This window comes from Festucalex cinctus, chromosome 8, assembly GCF_051991245.1.
Source record: "Festucalex cinctus isolate MCC-2025b chromosome 8, RoL_Fcin_1.0, whole genome shotgun sequence".
NCBI lineage: Eukaryota > Metazoa > Chordata > Actinopteri > Syngnathiformes > Syngnathidae > Festucalex > Festucalex cinctus.
In genome coordinates, this window is record NC_135418.1 from 10193376 (window position 1) to 10215335 (window position 21960).

At 42.7% G+C, this 21960-nt stretch overlaps 1 protein-coding gene across 1 annotated transcript; it reads right to left on the reverse strand.

The window, feature by feature from the left end:
* Positions 1-13528: 13528 nt before the first annotated feature.
* On the reverse strand, positions 13529-21672 carry fam83d (family with sequence similarity 83 member D). The gene is made up of 4 exons (XM_077530609.1): positions 20982-21672; positions 18334-18501; positions 18051-18175; positions 13529-15614 (listed from the first exon to the last, which is right to left on the reverse strand). The coding sequence occupies exons 1-4, from the start codon at positions 21468-21470 to the stop codon at positions 14774-14776; spliced, it is 1623 nt and encodes a 540-aa protein (XP_077386735.1). The 5' UTR covers positions 21471-21672; the 3' UTR covers positions 13529-14773.
* Between the last annotated feature and the right edge of the window lie 288 nt (positions 21673-21960).

Here is a 21960-nt window from a genome sequence, read left to right on the forward strand (position 1 = left end):
AAAAAAAATTAAAGAATAAAGAGCAAATCGGGAGCAGAAAACCAAGATGTGGAATGAATTACATACACTGACAAGTTTCCTCAATCATCATCAAAATATTAATGAGGGATTCCCAAATTCAATTTTATTTTCATATATATACTGAATGTTATTCCTATCCCATAAATACCACACCCTTGTAGTACTTTGACAAGACAAAAACAGCACGTAAACAGACACATGCACACGCACACCTTCCGTGAATGCATCGCCAACCTTTAGACTTCACCACTACTCGCCTTAATAGCTCAATCTTATGGATCATTTGAAAGCCTGCTGAGACAGACAGATGGGTAATGGATTGCAAGGCAAATCAATGACTGAATCGATAGAAGACGCATCAATAAATGGATAGAGAGCTGCTGTAATAGACACGGGAGTTAACGGTGAACATTGTAGAACATTGCTACTGTGTGCCACACGCACAGTGGAGACGCCCAATGCGGCTCATCCTGGCTGGGAAGGTGTCCTGTTGAATAATGCAGACGACAAACTCATTGACAACAAGATGTGCGACATTTAAAGGGCCAAACCCCCAAACACTTGACTGAATAAAACATCACCAGCAGTCTCATTTTCATGCTATTGTTTTACTTTGAACATTATTGCAGGGTGGTGGCCCACTATAACTAGCAACTGACATTATTTTTCTTTCATACCAACATATGTTTAATATGTCATCATATTTAAAACAGAGTATATCTAGCACATAAGAGAAACAACCACTACCTATGGACAATTTAGAGCATTGGTCTCAAACTTGTAGCATGGGGGCCATTTGCAGGTGATATATTTTGCAGCCCCCGACTTGACATCAAAGTTTCATGTTACTGGAGCACCCACATTTTTTGCAATGTCCTTTGCCCTTTTTAATAACTTATTAGCTCATTTTTGCATTTGCTTTGTATCAGCTTCTGCAGATATATAATTCTGAAGTGACAGCAAGTATAAACCACCAAGTCATGTCTTCTTCGAAACCTGCCATGAAGAGCAAAGCTAGCGACAAAATAAATAAATAAATAAATAAATGAAAAAATAAAAAATAAAAATAAAAAAACAGGAGATGGAGGACCCTATTTTGGTCGACAGGCACATGCACGTTTGGTGTAACAACTGCCGCATCTTCAGTTTTGTGCCGGGCAAGTCTATCTATCTAGTTTATCGGAATTTGGCCAGAGATTTACTGGGCCTTCCAGCAGGCCAAGGACATTTTTTATTACACTCCCCTGGGGCACCTGACAATTTGGTGACAGAAATGAGATTATAGTTAAGACCAGCTAAAAGCAGGTCTAAGTTGTGGTGCAGTTGGTGTAACGGGATTTTGGTGAAGTTGATTGAGGTACATTCAGATAGGACAATCCTTCAGAATCATTGTAAAAACATCCATCCATCCACTTTTTGAACCGCTCGCTCCTCACAAAGGGTCGCAAGGGGGTGCTGGAGCCTAAGCCAGCTGGCTATGGGCAGTAGGCGGTGTACACCCTGAACTGGTTTCCAGCCGATTGCAGGGCACACAGAGACAAACAACCATCCACTTGCACAAGCACACCTAGGGACAATTCGGAGCGCCCAATCAACCTGCCATGCATGTCTTTGGAATGTGGGAGGAGACCCACGCAGGCACGGGGAGAACATGCAAACTCCACCCAGGAAGGCCGGAGCGTGGACTCAAACCCCAGTCCCCAGTACTGTGAGGCGGACGTGCTAGCCAGTCAGCACCATGCTGCCATTGTAAAAACAAATTAATTGTTATTAATAAAGATTGAGAAGATTGGATTGGTTGTATTTTTTTTAAATACTTGAACCCTGTTTTTTTTTTTTTACTTGATGCAGCCCAGATGCACAAAAACTATTTCTCCAGCGGTCCCCACTTAAGCTGCATTTGAGACCCTTAATTTAGAGTAGAGCTGTCAATAATAATCGATTAAACGATTATCAGATGAATCGACAATTATTCTAATAATCGAGTAATCATTTGGTGCCATTTTTTTTTGTTAAAATTGTCCAAATCCTATGATTTGAGCATATCAAGCGTAATTGCTCACTGATTTCTGTAGTTCTACATGAAAGAAGACTGATTATCTTCTGTGTTGAATCAAAATAAGACATTTGCAAACAGCTGTTTTGTTTTGAAAGCAATGAACGAACCGGTAACATAATAAAACATACCCCCCCCCCCCCCCTTTTTTTTTTATCACTATATGAATACGAAGTATGAAATAAACAGCAATCACTGGCTAATAAATAGTAATCAAGGGGAAAATGCTTTTGTAATACACTTTAATGCAAAGTTAAAAGGAATCCGATTAGTCGATTAATCGATTGAATAATCGATAAATTAATCGAGACTCCAACCTAACATGGTGTTTTTGGAGCGTCGAAGGAAGCCGGAGTACCTCAGGGCCTGACCAAGATCCAAAAGCGCGTTTGAGTCACCATTCCAGTCTGCTTCGCATAGAATTAGAACAAAGTTATCTTTTTTTCTGGGTGCAAAGATAAGGTGATAAATGGAACAGAGAGTAACTTTTCTGTGAAACAACTTGTCTTTACTTTGTTTCAACCATAAGATTAGTGTACTGTACTATCCCCGGGACACAACGTGCCGTGTGCAAGCGGCTCACACCACAAATGTCGGACTCAGGTGCTCGTACGACCGGAGGCTTACTCATCGCTTGCGGTTTCATCATCCAGCAGCATCCCGCACCGGGTCAGCTGCTGGGAACAGGCACCATCGTAAACGCATTCCGTGCGATGCCCCGCTCGCTACCTCATCGTGTTAAGACACTCCAGCTGCTTCTAAAGGGCCCATGCCATAAATCTCTGGAGAATGGCTTCTTTGAGTGGTGGGCGCTCGGGAGCAGCTGTACCCGTCTAAAAATAGTGCCAAGGCTGCTCCTGGCACACGTTGGAGTCAACATGCAGTTCAGCACAGAAAGCTTATCAACAATAACTCCCACCTGCATGAGGCCTAGCATCAGCGCTATCACACAGGAAGCCAGGGCCTCGTGCGGCGGGAACGTCAGCGCGCGTCACCGTGACTCACACCAGACAAACAACGAGAGGATCATGACCACAAAAGTCAGACGCTTTGCTTTTTTCACAGCAAAATATTCGCAATCAGCACCTTGTAGCACAAACCCTGGTCGGAAAAGTGACAACCGCTCGCTCGCCTGCTACAAAACAAAAACGCCACAAAAACTTGCGCACTAAGCTCTTTTTTTAATCAGTCTCCTTTCAGTCATGTTCTGTAATGTACGTACAGACATAAATTTGTACTTTACATCCATTCCTGTTCAGGCTGATGATAAAAATGAAAAAGATTGTTTTACGCGCACGTCACTCGCTCCCACCTATTTGGGCGTACGCCGCAGAGGAAACGTGATTGCTAAACACTGGCTGGGAGAGGGTTTCCAAATTGTGCCGCTGGGAGTCACTCTCGCTCACAAACTGAGTAATGAAGTCCAAGTAATCAAGCTTCAAACTCATCAAGCACCTTGGTGGTAATTAAAAGGTCAGTATCAGGAGGGCTTTTATGTCCTGCCACAGAGCTGGACACGTTACAGGAGCAAAACACACAAAGCTGAACATCGGCTAACTGATCTCTCGTTGAGGAGGTGCTAGGACACGCAATCGTAACATTCTCTATCAGGCAGCCTATAAATAAACATGTAGATGTACACCAATCCAATAATCAATTGTGTGACGAGAGCACTCTGTCTGCTTCATTCAAATCTATTTGGTCCACTGGGACTTGTGAAGAGGGGAGGCCGTTTAAAATACTGCCACAATAAGAACACCCTCATGGTAGTGGTGGGCAGGTCGATCCAAATTTCGATATTATCGATACCAAGTCAGCATCGATATCGGATTGATACTGTAACTATAATATCGATCTAGTAGTTTAGTTACACTGTGGCTCTTTTAAGCACTGCTGCGGTTTGGTCAAACAGATAACAGTCATGTCGCCATACGCTCCATCTCACTTTGCAGTAGATTGCCTGAACACATACAGTATCGTATTTGAAAAATAATTTGTTTTGTGTGTTGTTTTGTTTTATAATTGTTGATGCATGATCATCTTTAACATCTTGTTTATTTAGCTTAAAAAAGAATCCACAAAAGAAGTGCAATTAAGGCAGATGTTTTTATTTTATTACTAGTTATTTTTTTGTATTTGTAGTTTCTGAACAGTATATGATAAATAATTTGTTTAAATTTGTTTTCCTATGATCACGCTGTACACTTTATTTAAAAGAAAGTAAAAAAAAACAACAACAAAAAAACATTTTGTTATGATTGTTGTAATTGTTTCTGAGAAAAAAAACATTGATACGGTATTTTCTATTTATCAAACTTTGTCCTAATTTTGTCCTTTGTTTAAAAAGGCAGAAACACAAAAGCACTTAAAGTTTGAAATTTGATTGTGATTAAGCAATTTAATGATACAACAACCTTAATTAAAGAAAATAAATATATACCATAATTTTCGAAAAGTATTGGTATAGATATCGGCGATACTGGCCCTGTATTTACTTGGTATCGGACTGATACCAGACTTTGCAGTATCACACACCATTACCACAAGGCTGCATAGCTTTCATGCTGTACATATTTGATCGTCGGAGCATCCAACGACTCAAAATGTGTTAAAGCAGTGTCCTGCACGAGAGTCCCTGTTGACTCATTAGGATTGTACAAAGCACATCCATTCATTTATGTCTTACCAATACACTCGATTAAGGCACTTTTCAAAAGTTAAATACCCTTAATGGCCAATAAAATAACATAAAATAATAGAAGATTAAAAGATAGTTTTTGATTAGACCAGCATAATGTCTCACATTGGTTTGGGAAAATGATATTCTTTACAATACTTATTTATAGGGATGAGTGAGTACCAGGTATCGTATCAGGCCGATACCCGTCCTTATTTCAACTCGCAATATCAGCTACCCTCTTGTGGTGGATTTACAATCATGATCTAGAAATTAGAAGAATAGAAAATTGCCATGATGACATTCGATTTTAAGGAGAAATACTATATTGGGGTATAAAGGGATTTTCTTAAAATTATATAATTGTTTTTTGAGGAAAATTATGGACAAAAATTGTAGTGGTATCGGTTCTTGGTATCGTATCAGTGACTACAGTACAAGAGTTAATTGAGTACTCGTACCGAACATCCCTATACATTTTTTATGTTTATCTCGATACTGGAGGAAATTATTTATCGATATTAAAGCTGAATGATTTTTTTTTCTTCTTTTATTGCATGTTAAAGAAAAGAAGGTCATTTGACATTTGGGCAGCAGTGATTTGAGATTCCTCTACAATCTCGCTAACCGGATTAGAGCCCAGCACAACACTTGGAAGGATATCATATGATCATATGACACCTTTTGTCAGAAATGCTGACAGATGCAAAGATTTCACATCAGCCGGTGCCTTCATGCTATCTTCATTAAATAAATAAATAAATAAATAAATAAAATAAAAAATTATATATATGGAAAAATCCATCAGCATGCATAATCATCATTTATTTATGTATTTATTTATTTATTGTATTATTTATTTCGTTTTAAAAAGAACAAATTTGGTATATTATAATATACTTTTCTTTCTATAACTAGTCATGTTTTCATAATGTATTTTATTTGTATTTAATTCAGCGCTACAGCAAAAACTGATTCCTTTTTTTTTTTTTTTTTTTTTATATGCAAGAACAGGGCACTCTCTAGTGGCTGAAAGGTGCAAGTGATGATTTATACCAGCAGGCCTATATTTGGTGAATAGCCCCCAAGTCCAGGAGAAAAAATTAATAAAAAAAAAAAAAAATAATAAATAAATAAATAAATAATAAAACACCACTCGAGATATTGTGTTTTAATTGACACGTGAAGTGAAATATGCAAAGGTTCTCTGTTTACCTGTGCGCCTCACCTAATAGACGCACACTGTTGTGTTGTGGATCCCCTGCTGCTCTCCTAATTGCAGCCAGTGGTTGCTTTGCAGCAGCCTAATAAAATCAAATACAGTGCTCTTCCATATTAGCCCCATTGTATTTACTTGTAGATCAGTCCCCTCTCAGCTGTGCCATTTTACATAATGAACGGCAAGGCTTTTGATGCGTTTGCCTGGTAGGAGACGCGCGCTCCACAGGAGGAGCCGCCCGAGGGCCTGCTGTTCTTATTACCTTCTTCCTTTCAAACGCTTTCAAGTGTCTGCTGAATTAAGTCGGAACAGGCGTAATGTGGCATTATATGAAACACTCGCTTGTTTTCTAATTCGCTCCTTCTTGTTCAACTGGTGTTAATTGCTGTGATGCTTAATTATTTGGTACATTCCAAAACCAAGCCTGGGCACTGTCGAACTTTTTCACCATTAAGCAGTCAACTGGCAATTAGTATCCATGTAATGAACATGCACAGACTGAAAAACATGCTGGTTTGATTCAGTAAAATGTGATATGCGCGTTGCTATTTTGGCCACGCGATTCACATTAAACAGGCCTTTGTTGAAGAAAGCACTCGAGTGCAATGGTTGGAGTCAATAAAGGATCTCACAAGTGCACATATAGCAAGTATGAACATGAATAAAGCTCACTGTGGATTCTAATTCAGCTCACGAGCAGCTACAGTGTAGCTCAATATATTTACATTTTGTACAAAAGGTTTATTTCAATTGTTCAATTCATTAAGTGAAAATCACACATTATACGGATTCATAAAACTAATTGGGAATTTTTTCCTATATAATTTATATATTTAGATAAGATTTGGATTGTTTGATATCTAATTTTCTTTGAGGTAAAAAAAAAGCCAATTTCTTGAAATAGTAATGTATAAAAAAAAAAAAAAATTATAATTTTTTTTTTTTTAATTGAACTTCAAAAATAAATGGACTTTTCCATGCAGATATTTAAATTTATTAAGAGGAATCTGTAAAATGGGCGGCACGGTGAACTAGTGGTTAGCACGTCCGCCTCCCAGTTCTGAGGACTCCGGTTCGAGTCCAGGCTCCGGCCTTCCTGGGTGGAGTTAGCATGTTCTCCCCGCGCCTGTGTGGGTCTTTTCCGGGTACTCCGGTCTCCTCCCACATTCCAAAGACATGCATGGCAGGTTAATTGGGCGCTCCAAATTGTCCCTAGGTGTGCGTGTGAGTGTGGATGGTTGTTCGTCTCTGTGTGCCCTACGATTGGTTGGCAACCAGTCCAGGGTGTCCCCCGCCTACTGCCCAGTGCCAGCTGAGATAGGCGCCAGCACCCCCCGCGACCCTTGTGAGGAATAAGCGGTCAAGAAAATGGATGGATGGATGGATGAATCTGTAAAATTGTGGGAATGCTGAAGCATTCCCACGTTATTGTGATTTTATTCTCCACACTTTTTTGCCGCATAACAACTCCCACATAATTCCAATTTATACTGTTCAAATTTCAACTAGCTTAAAAAATTGACACCTCCTGGGGTATATATATCATCTGATTCCACATTACTTATTATTATTTGCACAATTTTCTCTTTATTATAAACTTCTCCTCATTCATTTTCAAGTGGACATACAATTAACTTTTTCTAAGTATCACTTTCCACGCCCACTTCCATACATATTGTTACGTTGTGGGTATGGGTGGACCCAAAAGCGGAGGAAACAGGCGGGAAGACAGACTGGAAAGATGATGTAAGGAACTTTATTAACTATGACGGGGAAGGACTGGACGAGACGGAAGGGGAGTAGACTGGGCTGGACGTGGACACAGATCATGGCGGAGACTTGACGTGGCGTGATGCAGAGACTTGGCGTGGCGTGAGGCAGAGACTTGGCGTGGCTGACTTTGAAGACTTGGCGTGGCTGACTTTGAAGACTTGGCGTGGCTGACTTTGAAGACTTGGCGTGGCTGACTTTGAAGACTTGGCGTGGCTGACTTTGAAGACTTGGCGTGGCTGACTTTGAAGACTTGGCGTGGCTGACTTTGAAGACTTGGCGTGGCTGACTTTGAAGACTTGGCGTGGCTGACTTTGAAGACTTGGCGTGGCTGACTTTGAAGACTTGGCGTGGCTGACTTTGAAGACTTGGCGTGGCTGACTTTGAAGACTTGGCGTGGCTGACCTTGAAGACTTGGCGTGGCTGACCTTGAAGACTTGGCGTGGCTGACCTTGAAGACTTGGCGTGGCTGACCTTGAAGACTTGGCGTGGCTGACCTTGAAGACTTGGCGTGGCTGACCTTGAAGACTTGGCGTGGCAGACTTTGAAGACTTGGCGTGGCAGACTTTGAAGACTTGGCGTGGAAGACTTGGCGTGGCAGACTTTGAAGACTTGGCGTGGAAGACTTGACGTGGAAGACTTGGCGGGGAAGACTTGGCGGGGAAGACTTGGCGGGGAAGACTTGGCGGGGAAGACTTGGCGGGGGAGACTTGGCGTAGAAGACTTGGCGTAGAAGACTTGGCAGACTTGGTGTGGAAGACTTGGCAGACTTGGCATGGAAGACTTAGACTTGGCGTGGAAGACTTGGTAGACTTTGGCGTGGAAGACTTGGTAGACTTGGCAATAACAGACTTGGTAGACTTGGCAATAACAGACTTGGTAGACTTGGCAATAACAGACTTGGTAGACTTTGGCATGGAAGACTTGGTAGACTTGGCAATAACAGACTTGGTAGACTTTGGCATGGAAGACTTGGTAGACTTGGCAATAACAGACTTGGTAGACTTGGCAATAACAGACTTGGTAGACTTTGGCGTGGAAGACTTGGTAGACTTGGCAATAACAGACTTGGTAGACTTGGCAATAAAGACTTGGTAGACTTGGCAATAAAGACACCACTGTGACTAAACATGCAGACATTCAAACAGCAAACAGCAAACAGCAAACATCAAACATCAAACAGCAAACATCAAACATCAAACAGCAAACATCAGACATCGAACATCCAAACAAACAATGCTCCCACACCCACGTAAGACAAACACCACTCCCTTATACAAACACTAATGACAATAACAGGACACACCTGGGAGACACAGCAGGGAGGGGGAACCAATCAGCAATACACACCAGGAAGGGAAGACACAAGCAGGTGGACCAGGTAAACCATAACGAGACTGGGGAAGAAGACAGGAACACCAGACAACCAACACTCACCAAAATAAAACAAAAACCCAAACCAACTGAAACGTGACAGTACCCCCCCCACCAAGGGACGGCTCCCAGACGTCCCTAAAACAAAAACAAGCCAAAACGGGGAGGGCGGGGACGGGAAGGGAACTAAACCCTGCCCCTAATCAGGGTACGAATATGAGTCTATCAAGGGGCGAAAAACTGCCTTACAAAACTCCATGAAATCTGGATCGGGGGGCGGCCCAGGAGGCGGCATTATTGCGGGCTCAAGGGGCGAAAACAGGGGTGGCGCCGCCAAGGGCCGGTTCCCGCGGTGGGCCCTTCTCTTGCGCCGCCTGGCGCTGGGTCCCAGGTCGGCCGCCATTACCGCGCTGCCCGGGGCGGATCCCAAGACCGGAGACTTTGGCAGGGGCGGAGATGAGGAAGCTGGGGACTCTGGCTGGGGCAGAGACGAGGAAGCTGGGGACTTTGGCTGGGGCAGAGACGAGGAAGCTGGGGACTTTGGCTGGGGCAGAGACGAGGAAGCTGGGGACTTTGGCTGGGGCAGAGACGAGGAAGCTGGGGACTTTGGCTGGGGCAGAGACGAGGAAGCTGGGGACTTGACTTGGGGCAAAGACGAGGAAACTGGAGAAGGCGGCAACTCTGCCGTTACGAGGGGACCTGAGATGCCAATTGGCCGCGACAAGGGGACCTGAGACGCCAGGGGCTTAAGCGGCACAGGCGAAGTAGCCAGGGGCCGGCAGCGACGAAGTGGCCAGGGGCTGAAGCGGCAGCAGCGGCACAGGCAAAGAGGCCAGGGGCTGAAGCGGCAGCAGCGGCACAGGCGTGGCATTCATGGGCTGCCGAGGTGCCGGGACGAGGGCCTGGAGCCGGCGGGGCGCCGGAACGGGGTCCTGAGGCCGGCGCGTAGCCGGAACGGGGTCCTGAGGCCGGCGCGGAGCCGGAACGGGGACTTGAATCTGGCGCGGAGCCGGAATGGAGACTTGAATCCGGCGCGGAGCCGGAACGGGGACTTGAATCCGGCGTGGAGCCGGAACGGGGACTTGAATCCGGCGCGGAGCCGGAACGGGGACTTGAATCCGGCGCGGAGCCGGAACGGGGACTTGGAACTTCCGCTGGGTCCGGGTTGGTGGGAGCATTCTGTTACGTTGTGGGTATAGGTGGACCCAAAAGCAGAGGAAACAGGCGGGAAGACAGACTGGAAAGATGATGTAAGGAACTTTATTAACTATGACGGGGAAGGACTGGACGAGACGGAAGGGGAGTAGACTGGGCTGGACGTGGACACAGATCATGGCGGAGACTTGGTGTGCCGTGATGCAGAGACTTGCCGTGGCGTGATGCAGAGACTTGGCGTGGCGTGATGCAAAGACTTGCCGTGGCGTGAGGCAGAGACTTGGCGTGGCGTGAGGCAGAGACTTGGCGTGGCGTGAGGCAGAGACTTGGCGTGGCTGACTTTGAAGACTAGGCGTGGCTGACTTTGAAGACTCGGCGTGGCTGACTTTGAAGACTCGGCGTGGCTGACTTTGAAGACTCGGCGTGGCTGACTTTGAAGACTCGGCGTGGCTGACTTTGAAGACTAGGCGTGGCTGACTTTGAAGACTTGGCGTGGCTGACTTTGAAGACTTGGCGTGGCTGACTTTGAAGACTTGGCGTGGCTGACTTTGAAGACTTGGCGTGGCTGACTTTGAAGACTTGGCGTGGCTGACTTTGAAGACTTGGCGTGGCTGACTTTGAAGACTTGGCGTGGCTGACTTTGAAGACTTGGCGTGGCTGACTTTGAAGACTTGGCGTGGCTGACTTTGAAGACTAGGCGTGGCTGACTTTGAAGACTTGGCGTGGCTGACTTTGAAGACTTGGCGTGGCTGACTTTGAAGACTTGGCGTGGCTGACTTTGAAGACTTGGCGTGGCTGACTTTGAAGACTTGGCGTGGCTGACTTTGAAGACTTGGCGGGGAAGACTTGGCGTAGAAGACTTGGCGTAGAAGACTTGGCATAGAAGACTTGGCAGACTTGGCGTGGAAGACTTAGCAGACTTGGCGTGGAAGACTTGGTAGACTTTGGTGTGGAAGACTTGGTAGACTTGGCAATAACAGACTTGGTAGACTTGGCAATAACAGACTTGGTAGACTTGGCAATAACAGACTTGGTAGACTGTAATGACAATAACAGGACACACCTGGGAGACACAGCAGGGAGGGGGAACCAATCAGCAATACACACCAGGAAGGGAAGACACAAGCAGGTGGACCAGGTAACCATAACGAGACTGGGGAAGAAGACAGGAACACCAGACAACCAACACTCACCAAAATAAAACAAAAACCCAAACCAACTGAAACGTGACACATATAACTTATCATCATTACCAGGTGTCTGATACTGCTCGGTGGTACGGTTCATAAAGTGCATTGTCCAGTAGCCAGGAGGTCATAATTTCATAATATGTCTCTCAATTTACTTCATAGGCAATTCACATGCATTCAAATCTTAGCATTAAGCTATTAGCATTCAGCTTTCAGCATTCCCATGCAATTTCTCCAGAAATTGCACTTAGTCTAGTATGACCCTGTAATTTCACCTGTAGTGCAATAAAACAAACATCTGAGATATTTTGATTAGACATGTGGGCGAGTACGGGCCGATACCGGCCTTATTTCAAGGTATCAGATACTGGCGAGTGGTTATGGTGACCGATACCGGTGTCCTGTTTCATGTACAGCACTTTGCATACAGCAATACTTGTTTTAAAGTGCTTTATAAGTAAAGTTGAGTAGAGTAGTATAGTTGAGTACTCATACTGGTATTGGTCTAAAAAAGCGGTATCGAACATCCCTGATCTTGATCCTATTAAAAACTAGCCATCCATTTTGTTTTGGTTTTTGTTTTCTTTGGTGTTGCAGGTAAGCTGGCACCTATCAAGGCTGTCTTTGGCAGAGAGGTGGAATACACCCTGCACAGGTAAAGCCAAACCATTCACACTTCCATTCAAACCAATTACCAATTTAGTCTTCAGTTAAGCTAACAGGCATATCTTTGTAAAGTGTGAGGAGACCGGAGCATCCACAAAAAAAATACTTACGCAAGCGCCGGGAGAACATTCAAACTAACTCGACACAGTAACACCCAAGACAAGACTGGAACCTCGGAACTGTGTGGTAGTTATGCTAACAATTAAGGTCACCTTGTGTCCAAATTCAAATGAGAAAAATCGAGTAATAACTAGAGCTGCGTTGCCTCTTAAAGATTTGAAATAAAGCAGTGATGCTGTTGTTGAAGTGTAAACTTGAGCAAATTTGTGCCACTTAATAGGAACTCTGTTTGTATTAGGATAATTGACTCACAATAGTTCATTGGAGAGGTTGGATCGATTCCTTCTTTGGAGACTATTGAAGCAGATCTGGAGTTGATATCAGGTACTAGCAGATGTATAACTGGAGCTACCAGTACATAGTCCAAAGTTCCCCATTCGAAACAAGAATTTCTCTTCCTCCCAAATACCTCTAGACTCAACTGCGGATACTTTTTCATGCAAGGTCTTATCATACTGTAAACATTAAACTAGACTTTTGTCTAATGGGAAATTAACATAAGAAGAACAAATAACCAAATGTTCTTCAACTAATTAACACTTTTGTTTTTGGATTTGTATGCCCTGAATCTTGTAGTGCCAAAACTCCAGCAGGTTCCTCCTTCGTGGATTCATAAATGTGTATACATTGATACGGAATAGTCGCACCTCAGGCAGCGAAACGTTCGACACGTCAAGCTCAGCGGGATGAAAACTGAACACACTTCTCACTACGAGAGCCAAGACTCTGATGTGTTTTGATCCTTCGCAGCGGGGCCTTGGGTGCACGATAGGAAGTTGAAAACACCGTTCATGCCAGGCTCAGCAGCATTTGCGGCCGTGCAAAGCCACTTTTTTTTTTTGCGATTCACAAGGACGCTCAGTAGAGCATCGCTAATATGCAGCTAGGAACAAATTCCTACCCCCTGCTTGTCTTCTGTCTGGATATCCGCTGTTTTCTGACTGGTGGGCCTGTGCTCTTAGAAAGAATGAATTTTTGAAAGTGAAAGAAATGAGCTGTTGAAGTCAAATTAGTGTGTGTAAACAGTGCTCCCTGTCTAGGCCCACAAGCATTGACAAAGCTTCTCCAAAGAGTTGCCATCATGACTAATTTGGTCTAGACAGGACAGTTTAAATAAAACAAAAAAAAATAAAAAAAAATAAAAAAAATAACAGTTCTTGTGATCTCTAAGGCACTGGCGCTTTGCTTCCTTGTGTGTTCTAAAGCTAAGTTCTGAGCTTCTGTTAATGACGTGTTTGCAATTCAAAATACAGCTCGACATAAAATGAACACAATCAACAAACAAAAAGGAAACTTTATTATTAGCAAGGCACAAATGGGCAAGTATATTTAGATGCATTCACCAGTCACCACAGACATGTTTGATTTAAATACCCACATCAGCATAAAGGCACTTTCAATCACTCATACGTACAAACTGTATCACCAACCTCTTAGAAACTGAGAGCAACTGATGAATGTGAAGTGCAGCCAGTTTGATATATGCTTTTAAAATAACAGATTTTTTAAATTTTTATTTTTTAAGAATAGAAAAAAAAACTTAGATGCAGCTCACTTATGTAATTTGTGCAGGCACCATGTTGGTGATCTTTACTCGAGCTGGGTAATATCGATTCAAATTTCCTCAATCGACTCGACTTTGATTCACAAGAGTTCAGTTTGATTCAATTTAGATTTTTTCCCGATTCGATTCACTTCAGTTCAATCCGATATGTATTAATTATGGAACATCAGTTCTTAAATATCATGATAATAAAAACAAAACTCCACAAACATTACAGGGATACTTCACTTATTTAGCCCATTATAGCAATAAAAAGTTAATATTTTTTTCTATAATTAATTTGATACTTTCATTATTTTTCATGTACAATTAGTACCTTTAAAAACAACAACTTGCTGTTGACTGAAAATGACATCACAAGGGATCAGGTAGCCAATCACAGCTTACCTGATTTCTAGGTTTGGTCATGTGACATTCACAAGCTGAGCTGTGATTGGTTACCTTGTGATGTCATTTTCAATCGACAGCAAGTTGCAAAAATGTGTTTTTAAAGGTACTAATTGTATATGAAAAATAATGAAAATATAAAATTTATTATAGGGACAATGTTAATGTTTCACTGCCAAAAAGGGCTAAATAAGTAAAGTATCTCTTTAAATTGTCATGAAGTGCAATAAGTCGGGTCTTTCATAAATGTAAGAAAATACTTTTAAATTCATGTGAACAGTAAAATTTCAAGAAAACTAATATACGAAAAAATTGAAAAAAAAAAGAGAGATTAAAATAACCAATTCATGGTTTTATGAATCGATATCACGCTCAAAGAAAAATCAATTCGATGTCGATTATTTGATTTTTTTTAAAACCAAGCCCTAATCCCTACAATAACAGTAATAGTGCACAGTTGCTACATTGCGTGATCAATTATTATTCCGCGACCATAACACTAAAAATGATATGGGCAGAACATCAAATTACAGCAGAAAGGCAACAATTCATCAGTGGGGGATCGGGGATAAAGCTAGCGTACACATCTGGCCATTGGCCACGCCGCATTTTCAGCAAGTAGTCGAGGGTCTGCCCCCGGCAGCTCTTTGTGTGCCCCCCGCCTACCCTGAGTCATGACGGCGATGTCTGCTAACTCCCGCCGTTGGGACAGAGTGGCCATCATGTGCTCCAGCTTGGAGCGGATGGCCGAGTAGTGGTGCTGGCGCTCTTCAGTCAGACTGCTGAGGCACTCCTTCAGGGTGCCAGCTGGAGCTGCTGCCCGGTCGGGGGCGCTCATCCTGAGAGAGGTGGCCTTGTTCGGGTCCAGTCCGGCGACGGAGCGGGTGAGCTGCAGGTCTGTCTGCGCGTCGCTGTCCGCCACTGAAAAACTGGTCTGGGTGGCCACGTGGCAGGACGTCACACTCGGCGGTACGGGCTCACTTGCCGCAGACTCCTCCGCCGGGGGACTCGGACCAGCGGCCAGGATTTCTTCTCGCATGCGCTCTTGATCTAACCAGTCGTCGCCAACAGTCGAGGCGTCGGACGCCCCGCTGCCGCTTTGACCCACTTTTGGGGCGGAGACCTCACAGGGAGGCCGCAGGGGGAAAGTGCAGACTTTCTGGCCTGGCGTGTTGGTCGGACACGCTTGCTCCAAGAGCCTCTCCCTGCTCAGGTATGGGGAGGAGGTGAGCAAATGCTTGCTGGGCATGCGCTGCTCAAAGATCCCGCTGTTTCGGACGCTTGCCGGTCCTCGGGGAAACATGGGAAGAGACTGCGCGTAAAGAATCCGGAATTCTTCATCAAACTTTTCTGTTATCTGGCCAGAAAGCTCGATCAAGTTGCTGGTGTTCAATTTGCCATCGGTCCAGTTGAACCTGCACACAAAAAGATTTACAGTAACAACATGCTCGGCCAGGGCATTGTTTGCATTCTTTTATTCGTCTGTTAGGAGGAGGTAGGTGCCGTTGGGGCGGCGTTGTGAATGTTTGATTGGTTCTTTGTTTTCTTACATCTTGGCCAATGTAATAATTATTGTTGTTTTTGTTATGTGACAACCAAGTAATGAGACAGTTCCAAAAATACTTCTAGACAGTTTCTGAAAGTCTGACAAAAAAAAAAGTGAAAACAATCCTCATAGGTTGCTTTAATTTTAAGGTGCAATGCCATAATTTTGTGTTCCATTTTCAACTAAATGTCAGAGATGATATTGCATCCAAGAGAACACTACGTAATAAGTAGGATGTAACAAAAACCGGTTTGAACTAGAAAAAAACTTTTTTTTTTCTACATTAAAAAAAAAAAAAGATGCATCATGCAAGTGCACTGAATCGAACCAAATTGTTCTTCTTTGAAATATATTGAGATCCATATTGTCTTTTATTGGAGAGATACATCTTCGAAGGAAACGGCACTTTTACAGTATTGACAAGTTCATTCAAATGTATGTAAAATGACCACGTAAAAGTCATTGCATCATACCCACACGGCCTACCATATTGAATGGAATCGGAATCCTACTGAATCGAACCAGATTGAATTCTTCCACTTTTAAATCGAACTGTCCTTGAATCGATTCACACCCCACGTGTACAAAACTGGATTGAATCGTCTTTTGTGGCAAGATGCACAGTAATAAAACCCAAGATGTGAACACAACAAATTAAGTTTTGATCTGATGGTATTTGACAGTGGGAATTTGAAAATGGAAATTTCTGTGTTTAATTCAAATTACTTCCAAATGCGCAATGCAGAACATAATCAGATGAAACTTGCCTGGAAAGATGCTGGCCCTGCAAAATATACCTCTTGTTTTGAATGCTGAATACTTTGTGTGGGTGTGTGTGTGTAGGGGTGTGTGTGTGTGTGGGTGGGTGGGGGTGGGGGGATTTTATACAAATATAAAATAATAATAAAAAAAAAACTGTTAGTATAAGTACACTTGTGAGGGGGAAAATTACAAAACCAACAAACATACAAACAAAAACAAAGCAATGAAAGGAACAAAAGAGACATAAAATGTAGTCAAACCAATCATTGCTAATAAAATATGCGCTTGCATATACATCACACGCTCAAAAAGGAGTAGGAAAAAGTATAAACTTATCCATTCCTCTCCCTCTAATATCCATTCCATTATCAATATATCAACAAATATCCAATGTAAAATATTACATGCAATACCCTTTCCTATCCACTAACCATATTTGTTAACATGGAGTTAGTATTACACTGAAAATTTACTATTAAACTTAACTATAATATAGTTAATATACTAATTATTAATAATAATGGTTAATATACCAATTAGGGCCCCACTAATACTGACTTTTTTTTTTTTAAAGGTGTTTGCATACTCCGATGTATGGCAGAATAAAATTCCGCTAACAGATATTTACATATCAAATTAATAAGAAATTCAACCTTCTTACATGCCAGGCATTTCAAATAAATGAAAATAGTTTGAAAAATTGCATCATGTTTATTTCTAACCCACATTATCTTGCATAATCGTTAAAAGGACATTGAAGATTATTTTTTTTTAAATGTGCTATTGTGGTAACTGTTAATTTTATAAATCAGCTCCAAATTTACATGTTTTACCCGTTTCCATTTTAAATGAAATGTGCACATATCAAAGTATTGAGATTGGTATTCAGATCTGTTCTGCTCAAGCCACACCCTCATCATGCCAAAAATGTGACTTAATGCCCACCATGCAGCGATACATCTGGCCTTTGTGCTCATTTCCTCATATGGTTGGCACTTTTTGTTTGGATGCGTAATATATGAAACTTAGAAAAATGGGAAAGGTGTTAGGTAGATAGCTATTGATATATTGAGCTGCCTATGCATTTATCCATCTACCTAGACAGATATCTAGCTAGCTATTCTCAAGCGAAACGGTATGAAATTAATAGAATGGACCAGGCACGTATTTAGCCCATTTTTTGTGGTGCTTCAGCACTCCCAAAGTGAACAATAGCACCCCCAAAAGTTTAGAATATATGATAGCTAGCCAGACAGCCACTGTAGCTAGCTAGCTAGCCAGACATCCACTGTAGCTAGCTAGCTAGCTAGCTAGCTAGCCAGACAGCCATTGTAGCTAGTTAGTTAGCTAGCCAGCCAGGCATTGTAGCTAGTTAGTTAGCTAGCCAGCCAGGCATTGTAGCTAGCTAGCTAGCTAGCTATCCAGCCACTGTAGCTAGCTAGCTAGCTAGCTAGCTAGCCACTGTAGCTAGCTAGCTAGCCAGACAGACAGACAGACAGACAGATAGACAGATAGACAGATAGACAGATAGACAGATAGATACCTGTATGAACCTGTGGCTGCACGGTTCCCGTCAATCAGCATAAAGCGCTCATGGACTCTCCCAGTGAGCCTTGCTCCTGATCTTGTGTAATAAGTCGTGCCAGTAATGGTTCGCACTCTCATTTGCTTCAAGAATGGAACAAAAAAAAATAAAAAAAATAAAAAAATAAAAAAATAAAAAAGAGGGAGACGGAGCAGCAGTGAGCAGACCTTCCCAGTCATATGAAATGTTAATGGCAATATTTGCACAGTAGCCACGAGATATTGATGCTCCAAGGAAGTACCTGAAGGTCATCCAAGTTGACGCCAATGTTTGTGCACATCTTGAGGAAAGCGGGACAGCTCGACTGGTCCAGCAGAATGTAAACGGGGACGTTGCGGACAGAACAGGCCTCTTGAAGATCCTTAAAGATATCCAGGTCTGTCAGGGAATCCGTAACTATGGCAATCACCTGCAGTGGAAAATTACAGAGCACATAATTTACTTTCAGGGCTGCTGCAGCGTTTTGGGGGATGCGGCACATGATTGTGTTTTCATTTGTATCAAACGCAAGGCCTTATTGAAACACAAACCTCTGTCAGACGCAATACGTGCGCCAATGTGCCCTCTTTCAACAGTCGTCTGTTACCATGGCAATCGACAGTAACACTTGGTCAGCAAACAAATTACTTCTCCCCCCCCAAAAAACGAGACAAGTACCTTTTATAAGAGATTTGTTTTGCGCAGATCTTCCACGTTCACCAAGACGGGTGGAATTTCACAAGCCGTTGTGTCGAGGATTAGACACGGATGTTAGCGTAATCTCAGATTTAAGACTCCAATCTGCTCATAGACACATACAATCTAAATCTGCCTTATTTGAATGAAAATGCACGGATTATTTTAAGGAGGATGTGCCAAAATGTCTGCCCAATGACAATTATGCACAGTTACAGTCTTTTGTACAGCAAAGACTGCGGGCTAGGAGGGTCTTGCGACTACAAAAGGCCATGATAATGTCTCATTTCCAGATTGATCTGGTTACTTGGCCACTGTCTACAAAAAGCCATTGTTTGGCTCCACCAAGGGAAGTACGGCTCTTTAATAGAAGAGCAACCAAACTTAGCAAAGCGAGTTGAGACACATCTGCTGCAGTGTTTGCAAAGGCCCGAGGTCCCGCTGAAGCCACACAACCGATTCCTTCTTTGAACAGCAGACAGGGCTGACAGCTCAAATAAGGCACATGACACCACAATGAATATTCATTCTACTTGTACTTTTGATTGTCCTTTCTTTTGGTCATTTCATCTCATTAAAAAAGCCAGACCAAAGAAAACGGGTGGATCAAACTAAATTCCATGGGGACTATCCAGAAGGATTTTAGGATGACATTTTGTTTTAGTTCTTTTATTCCTGCAAAAGTATATGAGGTGGTGTTCTACCCGCACGACAGCCAAAATCAATCATCCTGTCAAAAGATCGAACGCATACTTCAGTCCAGGTAAAGATTAAAAAAAAAAAAAAAAAAAAAAGTAATACAATTATTGATTCAGCTCCTGCACTAAAAGTAAAAACTACAGGGTCTGAAATGTCACTGTCAAGTATATACAATATTCATTTTGATTACATGGCACAACGAAATACTTATCTGCACTCAAAATGGTTTCAATCTTATTTAAATAGTGCTCACACGGAGAAGAAAAAAACATGTCACCATGTATCCATGTCACCTTTTTTTAAAGGAACAGTGTGTAGAAATATTTGATTTGTCAATGTTCATTCATTTTAAACAACACTACTGGTTTCAATACTATGCAAAATTTTTTTTTTTTACAAAATTCTATCACATCAACGTACACATTTTTTATATATTCATAGGTCTAGTAATTGCAAATCATATTACAGGGGTCACGCCTAACCCTACAGAAGAGTGACGTGGTCCGCTGCCATCTTTCTGCCACGGATACTCGAACGAGACAAACGTAGAGTGAACGTAGTGATTGGTGGTAAACTTGTGAAGCGTGGTCTATCTTAGGCACTGTATTGTACGTGCTTCAAAATGCACACTCTTCAAACTTTGGTCATTGCATTTTATTAGTTCACTAGAGGGCAAAAATGACTACACACTGTCACTTTAAACCAAGAGCTAGTTTGGGTTTGATGCTTCACACAGCTTTCCTAATCTTGTGAAATTACTAACCAAAAAAAAGCTAAATTACCTAATAATAACAAAAAAATACATCTTGTGCTTTTGGGATTAGATTTTTTTTTATTTTATTTTATTTTTTAAACCTGTCCTGTTCGGCTGCCATGTTATGCAATCAAACTTTTGAATAAGGCCATGGATAGGGAATATCTTGCTTCTCCAAAACTGTTGACATTAAAGCTCTCTGGTTAATGTTCTTCCATGTTGGTGTTTTTTCCGCCTTAGAAGACCCGGACATCAGATGACTTTACCCGTCTTTTATTTGCATCTTTTTTTTTTTAGGGATGGGTGAATATCAATACCAGGTATTGGTATCAGGCTGATACCAAGGCTTATTTCAAGGCATCTGCACTTGGGATGGTGTTTCAAAACCAACCATTTTATGCAACTTTAAGGACAAATGTTATATTTGTATATATAATATAGGTCTTTCATTAAAATTATTATTATTATTATTATTTATGTATCAATTAGTAGTAGTATCGGTGTACTGGTATTAGAGTGGAAAAAAGTGTTCTGAACATCTCTAATCATTTTTATGTCACCACCAGCGGTGGTTGCAAAACAACAACAACAAAAAAAGCCTATTTTGACTAAGTGAAAAGTAGAATACTAGAATGTTGAGAGATATTTTGTTTGGTAATCTAGTATGAAACAGTGGACAGTTACATTAATTATTTGAACATATATGTTTCCGGTAGTGATAGCTATAATAAATGATGCAGGCCTGCAGTATTGCAGCGTACCTCTCTGGCACTGCTGATCATTTTCCTAGCAGCTTCTTTGCAAGCGTAGATGTTGTCGCCATAACTCGGCTGGAAGTGAGCCACAGCCCTGGTGACTCCCCGGTAAGAGCCCGCAGTAAAGGCGGGCCAGCCGATCTCCAGCGGCGGTGGCTCCACGTCCGACACCTCGGGGAAATAAGTGACCGACAAACAGTCAACCGAGCTGCTGAGCGACTGCTCCAGCTGCGCTTGGTCCTCGCCGAGGACCGACACGCGCCGCGGGGCCACGGCGGCGCCCCGAATCCACTGGATTTCCTCGTCCGACAGGAAGTTGGCGATGGACTCCTTCCTGAGGAAAGCCAGAAAGTTGTGAACCCCCCCGGAGAGCAGCTCCTCCAAGGCGAGCCGGTGTCTCTCATTATACACCTCCTGCAGGTTACACTGCGCGCCCCCTGCTAGCGTTGCCTTGTGTCTCAACAGTGAGTCGTCCAGACATTGAGACATCGCCATTGCTTCTTTACCTTTCCCAACCTGTACGCTAACCGTCCCGCGGGTGGAGGTAGTTTGACCTACAGGTACACACTTTCGTATTTTGTGATTTCCTTGTGTTCCTCTTTGCCCCGGTTCTCCATTGGTTGCTGGGGGAAAGGGCGGCTCTTGATTGGTCCGACTGGACTGTCATTTTAATGTAAACACAATGTGATTGGTTGGTTTGGATGCAAACATGACTCCCGCAGCGTACCGCTGCTCTGCTCTGCCACACACCCTCCCGCCCCCGCACACACGTCCTGGTTGCTTGCTTGTTGAAACCAATCGCGCTTTCAACTACAACTTGTTGTTGAACATTTTGGTTTGTACAAATACTTTGTTCCTTTCCTTTCTTAGATTAGGTTGGATTGGTGTTTTCCGACACTGACCTTGATTTTGCTATTCTGTAATCTTGCCCACGTGTTACATCAGAGCGTTGTGTTTAACATAGTTTAGGAGAGACTGCAATCGG

Excerpts from the sequence above, each read along its gene's own strand:
- fam83d (XM_077530609.1), bottom strand. The coding sequence starts at position 21,470 with ATGGCGATGTCTCAATGTCTGGACGACTCACTGTTGAGACACAAGGCA. Across the intron at positions 18,176-18,333 it reads TCAACTTGGATGACCTTCAG|CAAATGAGAGTGCGAACCAT; the intron begins GTACTTCCTTGG and ends CCATTCTTGAAG. Across the intron at positions 15,615-18,050 it reads GCAGCCACAGGTTCATACAG|GTTCAACTGGACCGATGGCA; the intron begins GTATCTATCTGT and ends TTTTGTGTGCAG.